General features: G+C 38.9%; 1 protein-coding gene across 3 annotated transcripts in view; it reads left to right on the top strand.

The window, feature by feature from the left end:
• The window catches only part of nlgn4xa (neuroligin 4 X-linked a), a 96,954-nt gene that overhangs the window by 21,719 nt on the left and 57,872 nt on the right, over window positions 1–17,363 (top strand). For all 3 annotated transcript variants that reach the window (XM_083522753.1, XM_083522752.1, XM_083522751.1), the window contains one exon: window positions 3,103–3,255. In XM_083522753.1, coding sequence (XP_083378879.1) covers window positions 3,103–3,255 — 153 coding nt within the window. The remainder of the gene's footprint in view (window positions 1–3,102; window positions 3,256–17,363) is intronic.

Here is a 17,363-nt window from a genome sequence, read left to right as displayed (position 1 = left end):
TAATCAGCCACTATAATCAGGGTCAGAGAGAGTCGCAAATAGTCGACTCATCTGAACAAACGATGACCTTCGGCGAGCTTCAGTGCACATCTTACCGCTTTTGCTGATTGGATTTAAGCACTAATGAGATGTTGCTATTCGAGGTAAAGTTCTCTTGTTTCATCAGTCCATACAGTAAGTTTCAAAATAAAGAAAATAAGAAAAATCTGGGTTTTTTTTTTTTTTTTATTAATCTACACTCTGTACACCATAGGGACAAAGTAAAAACAGAATTTTAGAAATGTTGCAAATGTAGGAAAAAAAATAAAAAATTTATTATATAGATATTACATTTACCATAGAAGTACAAGTATTCAGACTCTTTGCAACAACACATGAGAATTACCTCAGTTGCCTCACATTTTTTTTGTTCGTTGCTGAGCTGTTTCTATACCTTGATTGGACGACACCTGTGGTAAATTAAATTGATTGGACATGATTTGGAAAGAAACCTCACCTGACAATGCATATTGAAAAAAGAAATAAGCCATGAGGTCAAAAGAACTGCCTGCAGAGCTTAGTGACAGGATTGTTGCAAAGCACAGATCTGGGGAAGGCTACAAAACAATTTGCTGTACTGAAGAGCACAGTGGCATTCATAATTCTCAATTGGAAGAAGTTTGGCACAACCAGGACTCTTATAAGAGTAGTCAAACTGAGCAATCGGGGTAGAAGATCCTTAGTAAGAGAGGTGACCAAGAACCCAATGGTCACTCTGACTGAGCTCCAGATATCCTGTGTAAAGATGGAACAAGCCATCATTGCAGCCCTTCACTAAACTGGGCTTTAAGGTAAAGTGGCTGGACAGAAGGTGCAAAACAAAAATATATATCTGGAGGATAACAGGCACTTCTCATGACGTACCTACCAATACCATCCTGGCAGTGTAGCATTGTGGTGGCAGCATCATGCTGTAGGGTTGTTATGGGGGGTATAAAACCTGTTCCACAGCATTAAGGTCCTCAGACTGGGCCAAAGGTTCACCTTCCAACATAACAATGACTTTTTGCACACAGCACCCGGAGTGACTTAGGGTCAACTCCTTAGTGAATGTTTTACAAAGCCCCAGCCAGAGCCCTGACTTAAACCCTATTAAACATCTATGGAAAACCTAAAAGTGCCTTTTCACTGATACTTCTGATCCAACCTGACCTAGCTCGAGAGGATTTGCAATGAAAAATGGCACAAATCTTGCTGTGCAAAGGTTGTTGCATCATACCCAAAAAGACTTATGGCTGAAATTGCTGCTAAAGGTGCTTCAAGTACAGTAAGTACTGCATAAAGGGTCTGAATATTTATGTACAGTTGGTGCTTTATTCTTCTTTTTAATACATTTACAGACATTTCAAGAATTCTGTTTTAACTTTGTTATTATGGGGTACTGAGTGTAAATGAATAAGATTTTTTTTTTTGAATGATTGTCGTATCAGAATGCAAAATAACATGACGGGAAAAAAGTTGAAGAGGGTCTGAATACCTTCGGAATGCCATCAATTTGTAAATGTAGTCCCCACATTTGTGTGCATTAGCCTACACTCTCCCGGAATGATGTTCCACTAGATTTTGGCATGTGTTTTTGGAGTTCATTCATCACATAGTATTTTTATTGCTGTAGGTCACGATAATATTCAACCTAAAAATGTACAAATCACATTGGCCCCTATAAAACAATCGATATTTCCAAGTTGATCCAAAGAAGAGAAAATTCTTTTGTTCCTTTATTTATATGTAATGATATTCTAACATTAACTGACAAGATGTCAGGGATCCACCAGCCACACCCTCGCCAAACCCTCCAATCACTCCAAGCAGCTCACCAACTTACTAATCATCCACACCTGGTCCAAATCAGTCACCACACTATAAAGACCCCGTTTATCCACATGCTCATCGTCCGTTCTACAGCTTAGGCTTACGAACATTCAGGACTGCCCAAACTACTCTGTTTGGTTTTGCTTGGCTTAAAAAATTCTGTGTGTTATCTGTTCTCAATCTGCCACAGTTATTCTATTAGTTCAGTTTACCCTAGTTGGGTGCTCTTTTTTTTGGGCTTTCTGCCTTGCCCTTTTGCTTTCTCATTAAAAGGCCTTCGTTGAATTCACTTGGTTTCCAGTACGTTCTTACGCCTGACACAAGATCACTTAGACAATAAAAAAATGGCTTAGATATGACATGGATTAGCATGGATTCTAGCTAAACACTTTTTTATATTTGCTAAATATAAACAGTGTAAACAAGTGAGATTGGGGCCTAACATTTTTTTTTTTTATTTAAATGGCTAAATGTAATTTTTTTCTTAGATTCAGATGTAAAACAAATTTTGTTTATTTAAGATCTACATAGCCCTGCAATCAATTAATCATCCAATAATGTTCTCAGCCAAACAAGCATACACCCAGTAAATAGTAATGTGCTAAAGATGAATGAGAGAAATAGGCAGACAGTCATCCCTCAATGTGATTAAGCCACAGTGTATTAAACAATTAAACCATTTCAGTGTTAAATATTTTTAAGAAAGAACAATTAGATTCTATTGGCTTAATATGCTGTTAATTGATGTTTGGAAAGTTTAATACAATTTCATTTAAACATCTTTTAACTTTATTATTCTCTACTCAGAACATTGAACATTTTGAAGACCTTGAATTTTTCAGCCTTTCGAGTGTTGTGACATTGCCAGATACAGCCATTTTAGTTGATTGTAAAGATTGTTCTGCTTTTGTGATTTTCTTTTAAACAAACTACTAGAAATATATATTTCTGTACTATATCAACACAGAAGGACAATAAGTGCTGGCTTACTGTAAGCCTCTGTTCTTTCTGAACTTCCAGGTTGTTCAACTGCTCTAAAGTGGGAGAAAGAAAGAAAGATCTAAGTTGGAGAAAACCGAGCTAATTGTCTTGAACTCAGTGCTAGCGCTGCTCTTCGCTGATTGGCTAACGCTTATGGATTATTAACCACCACTCATAACCACGACTGACCCCAAAATGGCCCAGAAAGACTTCCCTTTAATATCCCATTCATGTTCATACTTAATTATTATTATCTTTTTACTTTTCTAGACATTCATGATGAGAACGGTCTGAGGCCCGTCATGGTATACATTCATGGCGGATCTTACATGGAAGGAACAGGGAACATGATCGATGGCAGCATCCTGGCCAGCTACGGAAACGTCATCGTAGTTACACTTAACTACAGATTGGGAGTGTTGGGTAAGTCCAGCTGTTTGATTTTTTTATTGCTTTCGGATTTAGGCTGGTTTAACGGGAGGTCAGTTTTGTAAGAACTGCTGTTGCTAGCATTTCCAGCAGAAAGTTAAGATACACCATACCCTTGGCAAACTAGCCTTATATGGAGGACAATTAACTGAGCACAACATGGCAAAAGCCATTTTGCAGCTGTGGAGGATTACTCACCACCACTTGGATGCCTGTCCACTTTTAAGAATGTATTTTTGGGGTTAATGTTGTACATGGTGACCAGTGGTAACACGTAGCCAATGGGTCATCACTAAAAGCAATTTAAATGGACATTTACAAGACTAGCATGTATGTTGGTCTTCATAACACTAAAGAACAGGTACAAAAATCTCACCAGTTTTGATTTCAGATTCACTTGAAGTTTGTAGTGTCTTTAGTTTAGTGCACCGAATGTTTACTCTAGCAAGTCTACTGCATTGTAAATATACCGCCTATTAAAATCATGAGATCGTATTTATATAGTTTTAGATAAATTGCTGCTAAACTGTTAACATTGCAAAACTTTCATGGCTCACTTGTGTTCCATTTTGGCTAAAATTGGAAGGAAAAAAAAGGGAAGATATGCATGTTCCATGAACAATTCTCACATTGACTAGATAGAGGGGAAATATTAAAATAGCAGCACATTTTTTCCTTCCTTTCTGTCATGCTTCGAAGAAGTTGCTCTGCTTACCATTTGTTATCGGCTTGAGCTGTCGGCACAGCTCCCTATATTTAGTCGCGCTGGAGCCAAGGGGAAAGGTGTTCTGGAAAAAGTGTGCACAGCAGAGAAAAGGAGGAGGGAGAAAGAGCCGAAGCCCCCCATTAACAGCGTACATCCACTGATTTCCTGAGCGCCGAAGATGATCAAGGCCGTGTCTAAAAAATCCAAGCAGTCCAGAGTCTTTTCCAAGCCATATCCAGGCTTTTAGAAAATGTTACCAATGTGTACAAGTAGTCATTTTAGTCAGGAGAAACTGCACATTTCTAAACACAAACTGAATGATGTGTATTTTGAATTTCTTTCAGTATAATACTGTTCAGGTCACTGAACAATAATTACAGCACCACACAGGGAATTTTTATGCCTGTTTGTGCTGATGCTTGAGATACATTTACTGTTTCGATTGTTTTGTTTCACCCTGTACATGAACAATGAATCTGAAATTACAAAAGAAAATGCTAAGGGGCTCATAGGGCCGTAAACATACTTTTAAATTCCTTTCTTTTATTGGTAAGAAATATTGTGATGGTGAAATATAACTGATTACCAAACGATTTAATAATAAAAAATTACCATTTAAAAATAATTAATAACCAGTTTGATTTCATATATATATATATATATATATATATATATATATATATATATATATATATATATATATATATATATATATATTGTACTTAATCATTTGAAACTAGATTAAACCTTTTTGACATGTAGTTTTTTTCTGTTTGTAGCCAACACAATGCAAAGTAAATGTTACAACTCAGCTGATATTTCTCCTTTTTCTTAATACTTGTCACATGTACTTTATACCACAGTAAAATTGTTGTTTTGCATATCCCAGCAATGTTGGGTGTCTGGGGTCAAAGCATAGGATCAGCAATGATTCAGCGCCCCTGGAGTATATAAGGTCAAGGGCCCAAAGAGTGGCAGCTTGGCAAAACTTGGGGTTGAACCCCTTAACTTCTGATCAGTAAGCCAGGTACTTACCCACTGAGCTTCCACTATAAATTAAGTCAGTTTATGGTAATGGTTTTTCGTTGCTCCTGTTCTGGCATTGAAAACCCTTTTTACACTCTGTGTATCATTGGCACTGCTATTTGGCATTTTGGAGACAGGATCAGTTGGATGAGACCCTGCAAACATAACAAAATGTCTCCTGTCTACCTTTGTCACCTGTTCCCAGTAAAATTTACGTACGGCCTCAGCTGTTTGAAATTAAACTTTTCGGTCTAGGATGTATATCAGGAAGTAGGCAATGACCAGGGACACATTTGCTTCCTGCTTTTAATGGGATTATTAAATTGTGTAATTTGAGGACATTGTGATGGCAATCAGATCAGTGCTAACTGGTGGCTTTAAAAGTAACAGGGCAATGTGTTTGCATTGTGTGTGTGTGTGTGTGTGTGTTTGCATGTATGTGCATGTGTAAGAGTGTGTTCCTATTACTTTATATAAGACAACACCATCTGCAACAGAGTGTTTAGGATGAGCTCAACTGAAATGTGTCAAGAGCACATGTCTACCCCCGTCTCTCTCTCTCTCTCGCTCGCTCGCTCTCTCGCTCGCTCGCTCGCTCGCTCGCTTTTTCTCCCTCTCCCTCTCCCCCTCTTGTTCTACACAAATGTGAACACCCTATGGATGAGGCTATCACAGAGGGGCATGTGTTTTTCTATCTGAACTTGTGATTGTAAGTTGTGTAAGATTGTAACTTGTGAAAATGGCCTTCAGTATAGTACAGTACAAGAAAGCTGCTATTTACAAATTGCTTTTTAAAAATAATTATAATTTATTATTATTATAATTTTTATTTTTTTTATTTTACACTAAGCACATGATTTACCTGTGATTTAGTAATTTGGCTTCTTAAATAATTTAATGAAAACTACTTACTTTGTTCATGTCTTTGAACTTACAATTCTATATAGAAAATGATGTCTGTTGCCCTGTTTAGGCAATATTTATCATAAAATAAAATAACTTTAAAAAACAAAAGATGTCAGAGTTGTAAAGTGTACCTGAAAATCAGACTTGAGTAAAAATACAGAAACTATACTGCATTACAAGCTAAGTCCCCAAATCCAATATGACGAGTAAAAGTCATTGAGTATTTGATATTGAACTTAGGTTCAAAGATGCCCTCGTCCTTAACACCAAGACACGTTAGTAAAAAGCCAAAAACAGTAGATTTGTGAGGTATTTTTTTCTAATTCTTTGGGAACGCTTAAGTGTTGTCCATTCTCTAAATCACGTTTGTAATCGCTCGAATGGAAAGCTCGGCCTCACTGGCGGGTGACGTCATGACCAGGAAGCCATGAAAGCACATGAAGTCCAATCAAACCAGACTGACTAATCCCTGCCTAGTGTGGCCAGAGGGGAAAGTGCAATGTCTCCTGAGTTGCAAACAAGTCTACCTGTGCTGTGTAAAATTTACAGCTCCCTAATTTAAGTGGCCTGGGATATATCTGCCCTCAAGCAGAGCAGCTTCCCTTGGGAAGTGCCAGCTTGTACAGAAGGTGAGATTGCAGACAACGCTGTTGGTTGATATGGGAAGTGTTGTTTGTACAGACCAGCACATGGTGGCCCCTGAGGTCTGTTAGGAAATGCCTCAGAGCCCAAGCACGTCCAGCATCTCTAGGCAATTGATGTGCCACATACGATGGGGCCTATCCTGGATACCTTAAGCAGAGTGCCCACTTATGACCTCCCCTCACCCCGTGAGGGACAGATCTGTCGTAAGCATTAGGCGACGACCAGGAACTCCCAGCACGGGGCCCTTATTTATGATCCTGGGATTTCTCCACACATATAAGGCACATAGGGCTCGCTGTGTGATTTTGATCATACAGAGTGGACTGCCCATCTGAGAGAACCCTCTGGCCCTGAGCCAGCACTGAAGTGATTTTATGTGAAGGAGGCTAAGGAACCACATTGGACACTGCTGCCATCAGACCCAGCAGTCTTTGAAACTGCTTTAAAGTGAGTGACTGGCCTTTCATCACTCTCTTCTAGGCCGCAATGATGGATTTGACACAAGAAGGGGACAACTGTGCCCGCATAAGGGTCCAATCCCATACTACGCCTAAAAAGGGTGGTTCTCTGTAATGAAGAAAGCACACTCTTTTTGGCTTTAAGACTTAACTCCAGTTCCTACATGTGGGCAAGAACGACATCTCAATGCCCGACCGCCAGCTGCTCTGATTGAGCCAATATCAACCAATCTTCGATTATAATTTAGAATGTGAACGAAGCCAGTGCCGCATCCACACACTTTGTGAAGGTGCAGCGTGAGAGGGCAAGACCAAACGGAAGGACCCATTATTGGTAAGCTTCCCCCCTGAAAGTAAACCATGGGAACTCTGAGTCTTAACAATAAACGGTTCAGCTGATGTAGATCTAGTATAGGACGCAACCTTCAGACTTTTTTGGGAACTATGAAGTACTGGCTGTAGAACCCAGACTCTCTGTCTGATGGAGGGACCACCTCGATGGCCACCTTTCTCAAGAGAGTATCCACTTCCTTGTTTCATGACCAGAGCCTGCTTGAGACCTGAACTGAATCTTATAACCTCTGTCTACAGTGCCCAGGACATGTCTGGCAAGACATGTCTGGCAGAGTCTGCCAGGCTGCTAGATAGTCTCTTAAGGGAATCGGTCTCTTGAGACTGACCTCTAGTAAGCCTAGAGTTAAAGCGAAACTCTAGTTTAGCTCTAGAGGCCTCCTGAGGGGGAGGTGACCCCCCCCACTTCCGCTACGGTGCCGGGCGGAAAGTGAGGAGGGTGTTCGCTGGAGCTAGCCGTGCCCTGAAGCACTGAATGTGGCGGGATTAACGAACCAGCTACCCATGGGTGCCGGGGGGTGGCACTGTATACTGATGCGCACAACGCCCCTTTCCAGCAGGGTCCCCAGGTGGTCCCGTGTCAGGTCATTTTATTTGAAGATGACAGTCCTCAGATCCGTCATCTCCCAGGGCTTCGGCCTCTGCCTTTGCACCTTGCGAAGCCTGGAGGTACCCACAGGAGCGACATGGGAGATATCGCTGTAATGCCTCCGACTGACCTTTTGAGCCCCAGGTCCTGAAACGCCGCTTTATCTCAGCAAAAGTGGGGCCAGAACCACGAGGAATGGAAGCACCCTCCACAAAGAGTACTCTCTGGGAGCAAAGCGTTTATTTTGACATGTGAGCGCAATCTGCGCAGTTGGCTCCGTTGGCTCCGTCTTCGGGCAAATACACACAGAAAGCTTCCTGAACAAACAGAAGCTAGCACCGGTTTCACTCCATGTGCTTTTCTGGCTTCCTGGTCGTGACATCACCCTGCCGGTGATGCGGCGCTTTCCATTGGACTGATTACACACGTGATTCAGAGCTTGGACAAAGCGTGAAACGTTTAAAAAAAAAAAAAACTATTTTATTATATACATCTTTTTTAAAAATTTTATTAATTAACTACATTTTTCAAATAATCTGAAAGAATTGTTTTTGCCAAAACAAATCTTATTTCATTCTAATTAAGGTAGAAATGTTTTTGTGTCTTTAGCAATTAATGTGCATTAAATGAATTAATTGGATGTATCTATTGCTTGTACAATGTGTTGCTAGTATGAAATGTAAGAGCCACTCTTTTTACTCCTTCCTCACTGCTCAGTTTAGAAGTGTGTCATTGGGTCTGTTGGGCTTCTGATTCCCCTGAGAGGCGAAGAGAAGGACAGAAAGAGCTCAGGGGATTTTTGTCTTGTCGGATGGAGAAAGACAGAGAGAAAGAAAGAGAGAGAGAAACAGAGGTGAAAACGAGATGGGATTTTAGCATCATTCAGTGTGCGGCCAAGTGATTGGCACCTGGCACCTTTCTTCTCCTCTTGTCATCCTTTTTAACTTGGTGTCAAACCATGTGTGCAGGTGGTGTGGGTGTGATGAGCTGGAAGGCAGAGTGGTGGTTTCATGGTTGCTTTAATGACCCAGCTGTCTCTCAAAAATGAGAGTGAGGGCTGATGTGAGATGAACTGAGGAAACAGAGCACTAGAAGTAGTAGGACCAAAGTGGTGAGAGGGTGATGGAAAAAAAAAAATAGAAAAAAGGGTGACAACCAGAAGGAGCAGAGAGATGAGAAAGTGGTAGATAAGAACAACTGAATGGCTTTTATATTGAAGGAAAAATGTTGAAGGCAAGTGATAAGTGTTGATATGTTTGGAGATGGTTGGGTGGAGGTCAGAAAGAGGAAAGAAACTGAAAGAAGATAAGGAAATGTGAAATATTTTGACCATAAGTCTTGTGCTTTATAGGTATAGATCATTATTTCTCAAAATAAAATAGCTTGATAAATTTTGCTTGATTAACTTACTTCTGTTCCTTGGAAAAAAAAAGAAGGAAAAAAATGTGATGGAAAACTTGATATGATTATGGGCTATTAATATATTAAAATTACAATATTCATTCATTTTACTCCCTTACGAGGGAAATATCAAGGTCCGTGACGTCAAAGTGACTTGGGGCCGCCTTCCCGTGGGCTCACCACCTGCAGGAGGGACCGTAAGGGACGGTGTTGTGAGGATTGGGCAGCAGTCAAAGGCGAGGTATGGCTGCTTAGACTGCTGCCCCTGCGACCCGAATTACGGATAAGCGGGAGAAAATGAATGAATGAATGAATTTATTTTACTTAAGGATTTGCTTTTGTAGTGGAATAACCAACAATAGGGTGGTAAAATTAACCCATATATAAACTGGAGTTACTCTTTCTGTGTGAAAATTTTGATATATAAATGCTAGCTTTCAGACTGACCTGCTAGTTATTTGCTTATATATTTAACCCCGAAAGCCTCTGTGCTTAGCTAATAATTGTGATGGAAACAAGCTTTTTTACTTATAATAATAATAATAATAATAATAATAATAATTATTATTATTATTATTATTATTATTATTATTATTATTATTAATTATTATTATTATTGTGACAGAATTGACTACTTTCTGAGGTAATTACCTGGCTAGGTAAAGTAGCTAATATTAGGCAGAAAGACAAATATTCATAGGCTTTGGCTTTTTAATTGCCAAAGTGGAAAAATTTGAAAATATTGGGCCAGTTATTAAATTTTTGGTCAATAAAAAGTATTTAAAATGACATTTAAGATGACATGTACAACTTATGTATGTTAAACCTAATTTGTAGTTTTAAAATGCTCTATTATTTACAGAACCAGCTAAAAGAATATTTTGTATAAAATATGTCTTACATTGTTTGCTGAACAACTACAGTCTTAAAGAGGTCAAACTATCTGTTTTAATGTCCAAATAATAAGTATTATATTTTAAGTGGAAGCTGTAAGCAGATTATTTTGTCTGTATAAGCAGACATTGTGATAGTTGGTTGTATGGTTATAATGGCACATTATTTATATACAGTGGGTACGGAAAGTATTCAGACCCCCTTAAAATTTTCACTCTTTTTTATTTTGCAGCCATTTGCTAAAATCATTTAAGTTCATTTCTTTTCCTCATGAATGTACACATAGCACCCTATATTGACAGAAAAACACAGAATTGTTGACACTGTTGCAGATTTATTAAAAAAGAAAAACTAAAATATCACATGGTCCTAAGTATTCAGACCCTTTGCTCAGTATTTAGTAGAAGCCCCCTTTTGATCTAATACAGCCATGAGTCTTTTTGGGAAGGATGCAACAAGTTTTTCACACCTGGATTCAGGGATCCTCTGCCATTCCTCCTTGCAGATCCTCTCCAGTTCTGTCAGGTTGGATGGTAAACGTTGGTGGACAGCTATTTTTAGGTCTCTCCAGAGATGCTCAATTGGGTTTAAGTCATTGCTCTGGCTGGGCCATTCAAGAACAGTCACAGAGTTGTTGTGAAGCCACTCCATCGTTATTTTAGCTGTGTGCTTAGGGTCATTGTCTTGTTGGAAGGTAAACCTTCAGCCCAGTCTGAGGTCCAAAGCACTCTGGAGAAGGTTTTCGTCCAGGATATCCCTGTGCTTGGCCGCATTCATCTTTCCCTTGATTGCAACCAGTCGTCCTGTCCCTGCAGCTGAAAAACACCCCCACAGCATGATGCTGCCACCACCATGCTTCATTGTTGAGACTGTACTGGACAGGTGATGAGCAGTGCCTGGTTTTCTCCACACATACCGCTTAGAATTAAGGCCAAAAAGTTCTATCTTGGTCTCATCAGACCAGAGAATCTTATTTCTCACCATCTTGGAGAACTCCATGCGGGTTTTCATGTGTCCTGCACTGAGGAGAGGCTTCCGTCGGGCCACTCTGCTATAAAGCCCCACTGGTGAAAGGCTGCAGTGATGGTTGACTTTCTACAACTTTCTCCCATCTCCCGACTGCATCTCTGGAGCTCAGCCACAGTGATCTTTGGGTTCTTCTTTACCTCTCGCACCAAGGCTCTTCTCCCCCGATAGCTCAGTTTGGCCGGTCGGCCAGCTCTAGGAATGGTTCTGGTCGTCCCAAACGTCTTCCATTTGAGGATTATGGAGGCCACTGTGCTCTTATGAACCTTAAGTGCAGCAAAAATTTTTTTGGAACCTTGGCCAGATCTGTGCCTTGCCACAATTCTGTCTCTGAGCTCTTCAGGCAGTTCCTTTGACCTTAATGATTCTCATTTGCTCTGACATGCATTGTGATCTGAAAGGTCTTATATAAACAGGTGTGTGGCTTTCCTAATCAAGTCCAATCAGTATAATCAAAAATTTCTGGACTCAAATGAAGGTGTAGAACCATCTCAAGGATGATCAGAAGAAATGGAAAGCACCTGAGTTAAATATATGAGTGTCACAGCAAAGGGTCTGAATACTTAGGACCAAGTGATATTTCAGTTTTTCTTTTTTAATAAATCTGCAAAAAGGTCAACAATTCTGTGTTTTTCTGTCAGTATAGGGTGCTATGTGTACATTCATGAGGAAAAGAAATGAACTTAAATGATTTTAGCAAATGGCTGCAATATAACAAAGAGTGAAAAATTTAAGGGGGTCTGAATACTTTCCGTACCCACTGTGTATATATATATATATATATTTTTTTTTTTTTTATATAATTTTTTTTTTTCGACTTCCACACCTAATTTAGTGACACCCTCTAAGGAATGTTCATGGTTCTTGGAAAGCAGGTCAGCATATTTTGGATTTAAACCCCACATGGCAAACGGGCAATATGCACTTCCTCTAGGCTCCTACAGGCTCATCTGTGGTGCAGGAAAAACTGAAGTTACAATACAGCTCCAAAAAAAAAAAATAGAATAAGTTAAAAAAAAACTTCATTATAATGTCAAATTGGGCATCGTCTTCTCTTCCAGTGCTTTTGACAACACGTGCTTCTCTTGTGCTTTCAGTAATAAAGCAGATCAACAAAACTCCAGCCTCTAAAAACTGTGCCGCAGCACAGGGGGTCTGGTAACACTGCCAACCTGAATGATCATCAATCAAATTCTGATTCTGTATATGCATTCCGGTTGTTGGCGTTTTGTTTATTTTGCAGTTAATGCTTAGTATTAGCCAGAGCTTGGTGTTTATAATATAATAAATGCTAAGTGTCATGCAGGCAAACACTCGAGCGAATAGCACAGTTTGTCTTTCGCTCAGTTTGTTTACATGTTCGTTAAGACAGTCTATTGTGCTGTGAAGAATTAGACATGACATGGAAAAAATAGATGGTGTAGACACAACAAAGATGAGCCACATGTTTTAATTAAAGATGATCAGAGATGCTAGCAAGAGACCAAGGGATCTGAATGTATTCATGATTAGGCTAATTTTAAATGTAAGCTCGTCTGCTGTACGGTTTGCCATCAGAATATTTTATAAGAATATATTTTTGGGACTCAGTAATATAGATAAAAAAGATTTAAAAAAAATAGTTGGCTTGGAAAAGGTCACACTTTGGGGTTTAAAAAAAGTATTTAATGGAAGAACAAGAGATAGGTGATAACAGTAAGGAAACAAAACAACATACAGTGTATATAACTATAAATAATGTCAAGATTGAAGAAATGTTTTTTTTTTTTTTATTCTTAAAGGGAATTTTTAGGAATTAAAGTCCTTATATCTCTGATAATTCAATTTTTTTCTTTTATCTGCAGATTCATCTTCCTAATGTCCACATTATATATTCTGAAAACCGTGTGTTATAACAAAAAATATCTGTAATAATAGATGCGCTACTTTTATAGATTTTATAGGCCACTTTTTTCTGTGGGCAAGATTTCAGAGTTCACCTCTCTTTCTCTCCTGGGTGGTGGTAGGATAGTGGTTAAGATTTTGGACCTCTGATCAGAAAGTTGTAAAATCAAATCCACCAAGCTTCTACTGCTCGGCCCTTGAACAAGGGCCCTCAACCCTCAACTACTCAGTGTAAATGAGATAATTGTAAGTCGCTCTGTATAAGGGTGTCTGCCAAATGCCATAAATGTAAACGTAAATAAGTTCCTTCAGTTTGTAGTACAACTGTTGTTCAATAATGCAGTAGTGTCCTAAAAGAAAACGCAAAATGCATTTCACCTCAGACTACAGAAAAATAGTGTCAGGTTTGCACACTTGGCTGTTGTAACAACCACTTTCCGACTCCCTGTTTTGGATTAAATAATTGTAAAAGACATGATTTTACACATAAAACCACATAAAACCAAGACACTGTTTTTGTTAAAGCAAATTTAAAGCAAACACTAATTGCTACAACTTTAATTTAGCTACAACTTGACTGACATTATTAGAGAAAAGCCTAACATTGACATGGTATGCTACATTAAACAAATGTTCAGTACAGCAGTCGCATACACACATACACACTCTTTCTTGTGGATTGACTTTTTTTCCGAAGGAATAAGATATAGTTTCTATAACTCTGTGTCAATACTATTGGCATTTGGCTGTTGCTGTTGGTCGATGCAGCTCCAGAGCTTTATTTGCCACAAGCCTGGCAGCTTTGCACAGACAGAAATTGATCATTGAAATAACCTTCCAGTTGAAGCAGATGTACTAAAGAGATTTCCCCTTATTACTCCAGATGGTGTGATCCTGGCAAGAGGATGTTGAAACCTTAGTGTCTCCACACACACACAGATCCTGTGAAAAGTATCAGCAACACTTCTGCATGACAGCTTTCCGAGTTCCATGCGGTTTGCCTGAACACATTTCAGCCAGAGGTCGAGCTCAGCATCCTGTCTTTGTCCACTGCGTGATGTGTATGACGCTGCTGTTACAGTACTTTGTGCTTTAAACATTGAGGCCACGGTACAGAACGGTGGACGTTATTGCACCACACATTGAAGAGCACTATTACAAGTTGGTTTATTGCTCTACATTGAAAGACAGTGGAATAAACAAGAAAAATGAGGCAGAACAGAACATGGCACTGTTAGCATGCTAGTAAGATTACTGGCTATTCAGCTATTCAGCGATGGGGCTAAAATAAGCGCTGACTGTGTTGCGGCCTTAATAACTGGACATAGCTGTGGGTTTTGTGAAGACTATTTAACTATTTTCGGTGATTTGTTTGTCGACATTTTGTAAAAAAAGAAAAACGTTTGTTGGACTTGTGAGCAGTGATTTGTTTTTTCTAAATACGTCATTCATGTTATTTTGTACTTTGAATATTAGGTTTACCGCCTACATTTGGCAGCAGAAACATGCTTTCAGTGCATGTGTGTGTAATGCAAAGGGGTGTTTAGAAAACCAATGCAAAATCGACCAAGTTTACAATATGACTGCCCCGATTTACAAGCTTAGATCCAGTTTAATCTAAATATATTTTTCCTGTCAAAAGTTTATGCACCAAACAATTCATGTGCACTGCCTGGTTCATGTGTGGATGCCTGTGGTTTGTAGTTATGCGTATTTTGTATGTAATCCAAGCATAAATCTTAATAGTCTAGGTCTGGATTCAGACTTACTTTATTCCATTAAACCTCAGTGCATTTCATTCATCTTGCATCATTACAAATCAGGAATTTGGTATGACTAGATATCTGTCATTATTGGCACATCGACCCATGCAGGTGTAAGGATTATAAACCATGGACTACATTTCTCTGCAGCCACTGCAATTCCATATCTGGATCACATGACACTAATCATTCACACCTGTTTTTTTTGTCATCTTGCGTAGCACTTATAAGCAGCTTTACCCTACACAGCATTTACTGTCCAATGTTTGTCCCCTTGTGTTTGTTACGTTCCACAATTCACAGCTTTTTAATCAGGGGTTCAAATATCTCTAACTACATCCCAAATTAAATAACACATCCCAAATCATCTTATAGTGCTTTTGTGTGAATTAAGTTATTTGAGATTATTGCATGTTAATGCATTGCAGAAAAAGGCTATATTTATTGATAGTTGACCATGATCTGCAAAAAGCCATTCGGCTCTGATACATCAGGAAAATAGTATATGTTATTTTTCACCAGATTCACAGTCCATGACCCAAATTATATTTCAAATTCCTTTTTCTTTGAAAGAATGAACAGATGGGCTGAGAGTGATAAAACAGTGAGAAACTGACAGAGGGTGTATCCTGAATGGTCTCTCTCTCTTTTTTTTTGCTTACTAGACCTTTCAGTTGACCTCTCTCTTTGTCACTTTTTCTATCCTAAGTTCCTTCAGATTCATTTACAACTGTAGTTCAAAAATGCTGTAATGTCCTAAAAAAACCTACACAGAAATAGTGACAGTTTTGACAGTTTTGCTCACTGTATTGTTTGTAACAACCACTTTTTGACTGCCTGTTGTGAAATAAATTACTGTAAAAGCCATAATGAGGTTTGGGCTTGAGCCACATCCCTGGAAATGGGATGTCTTATGTCATTTGGTATCAATGAAATGTTCATTGTAATAGTATGTTTAATAATTAAAATCTGTCTTATACACATAAACACTATTGGAGCTATTTGTTATAGAATATATCTTCTTCTTCTTCTTTCGGCTGCTCCCATTAGGGGTTCCTGGTGGCTCCATCCTCAGCATTCTCCTACCAATATAACTCATGTCCCTCCTCTGCACATGTCCAAACCACCTCAATCTCGCCTCCCTCACCTTGTCACTTAAACGTCCTACATGGGCTGTCCTTCTAATAAACTCATTTCTAATCTTGTCCATCCTCGTCACTTCCAATGAAAATCTTAACAACTTTAGCTCTGCTACCTCCAGCTCCACCTCCTGTCTTTTACTCAATGCCACTGTCTCTAATCCATACAACATCGCAGGTCTCACCACAGTCCTATAAACTTTCCTTTTCATTCTTGCAGATACTCTTCTATCACAAATCACTCCTGTCACTCTTCTCCACCCACTCCACCCTGCCTGCACTCTTTTCTTTACTTCCCTAACACACTCTCCATTACTTATATGTATAATAATAAATATATATATATATATATATATATATAAATGATCTTGCTGTGCTAAAGGACCCATCTATGCCACATTACGTGTTAAATTCTAAAAGCTCTCCATATTCTTGCTCCTTTTGCAACATGCTGCTCTTTAAAAAATGGAGAGGAAATGGCTGCAGCAGACTTTTCGCATCACCAGCGCTTGTAAAGCCACCATCCATGTTTACATTAAACAAGCCTGAGCAGGTTAGAGATAACGAATCTGTTGCTATGACAGCAACTCCAGGATGAGCTTTAAAGGACCAAACGTTCCTGGATCATGTCAATCAATCAACAATAAAATCCTGCTAATTGAGTCATTCACGTATGAAGAAAGGACCCCGTTTATACATTTCTTAGTTTTTGTTTTGATGTCTCTTGGAGGTACTTTGGTACCTTTTTAATGAATATTATCTGCACTTGCAGCCACCTCTACACCTATTGAGAGACAGAAGGTCACACTGATTCCTGAACAACATGGGAATCAGTGCAACCAAAATCTGACTAACGCCTACAGTGAGTCACTGGTTCAGTAACAAATGCACTTCTACATGCAAAATGGCCATAAAGGACACCCATGATAAAAGGTATAAATGTTCACTCTTCAATCCTGCAAAATGCAGCTTGTCATGAGACCAGAAAACCAGAAAACAAAAAGCCCTCTGTCCTGATGATGTGGAAACCTTGAACTGCCAAGTATCATGGGTTGTATGAACAAGGAATTTGTCATGGTGTGTGTTATAAAAATACAAAAAAGTATAAAAACTTAAAATAAAATAAAATATTAAATAAAGATGAAGACAACTAAAAGATAACTGTACAGGATGTTTACGGGATGTAAAGTGAGGCAGTGCAATAATAATTTTTCCTGAATAAGTCTAAGGTTCAGGGTTAAAATTTAGTTAGTTGTGTTATAGTAGAACATATGAAATGAACAGTGTGGGGTTTACGTTACACTAATGTTAGAT

Source organism: Silurus aristotelis (assembly GCF_946808225.1).
Source record: "Silurus aristotelis genome assembly, chromosome: 20".
In the NCBI taxonomy this organism is placed as follows: domain Eukaryota; kingdom Metazoa; phylum Chordata; class Actinopteri; order Siluriformes; family Siluridae; genus Silurus; species Silurus aristotelis.
The sequence above is the reverse complement of the archived record's forward strand: the minus strand, read 5'-3'. Positions and strand labels throughout refer to the sequence as shown.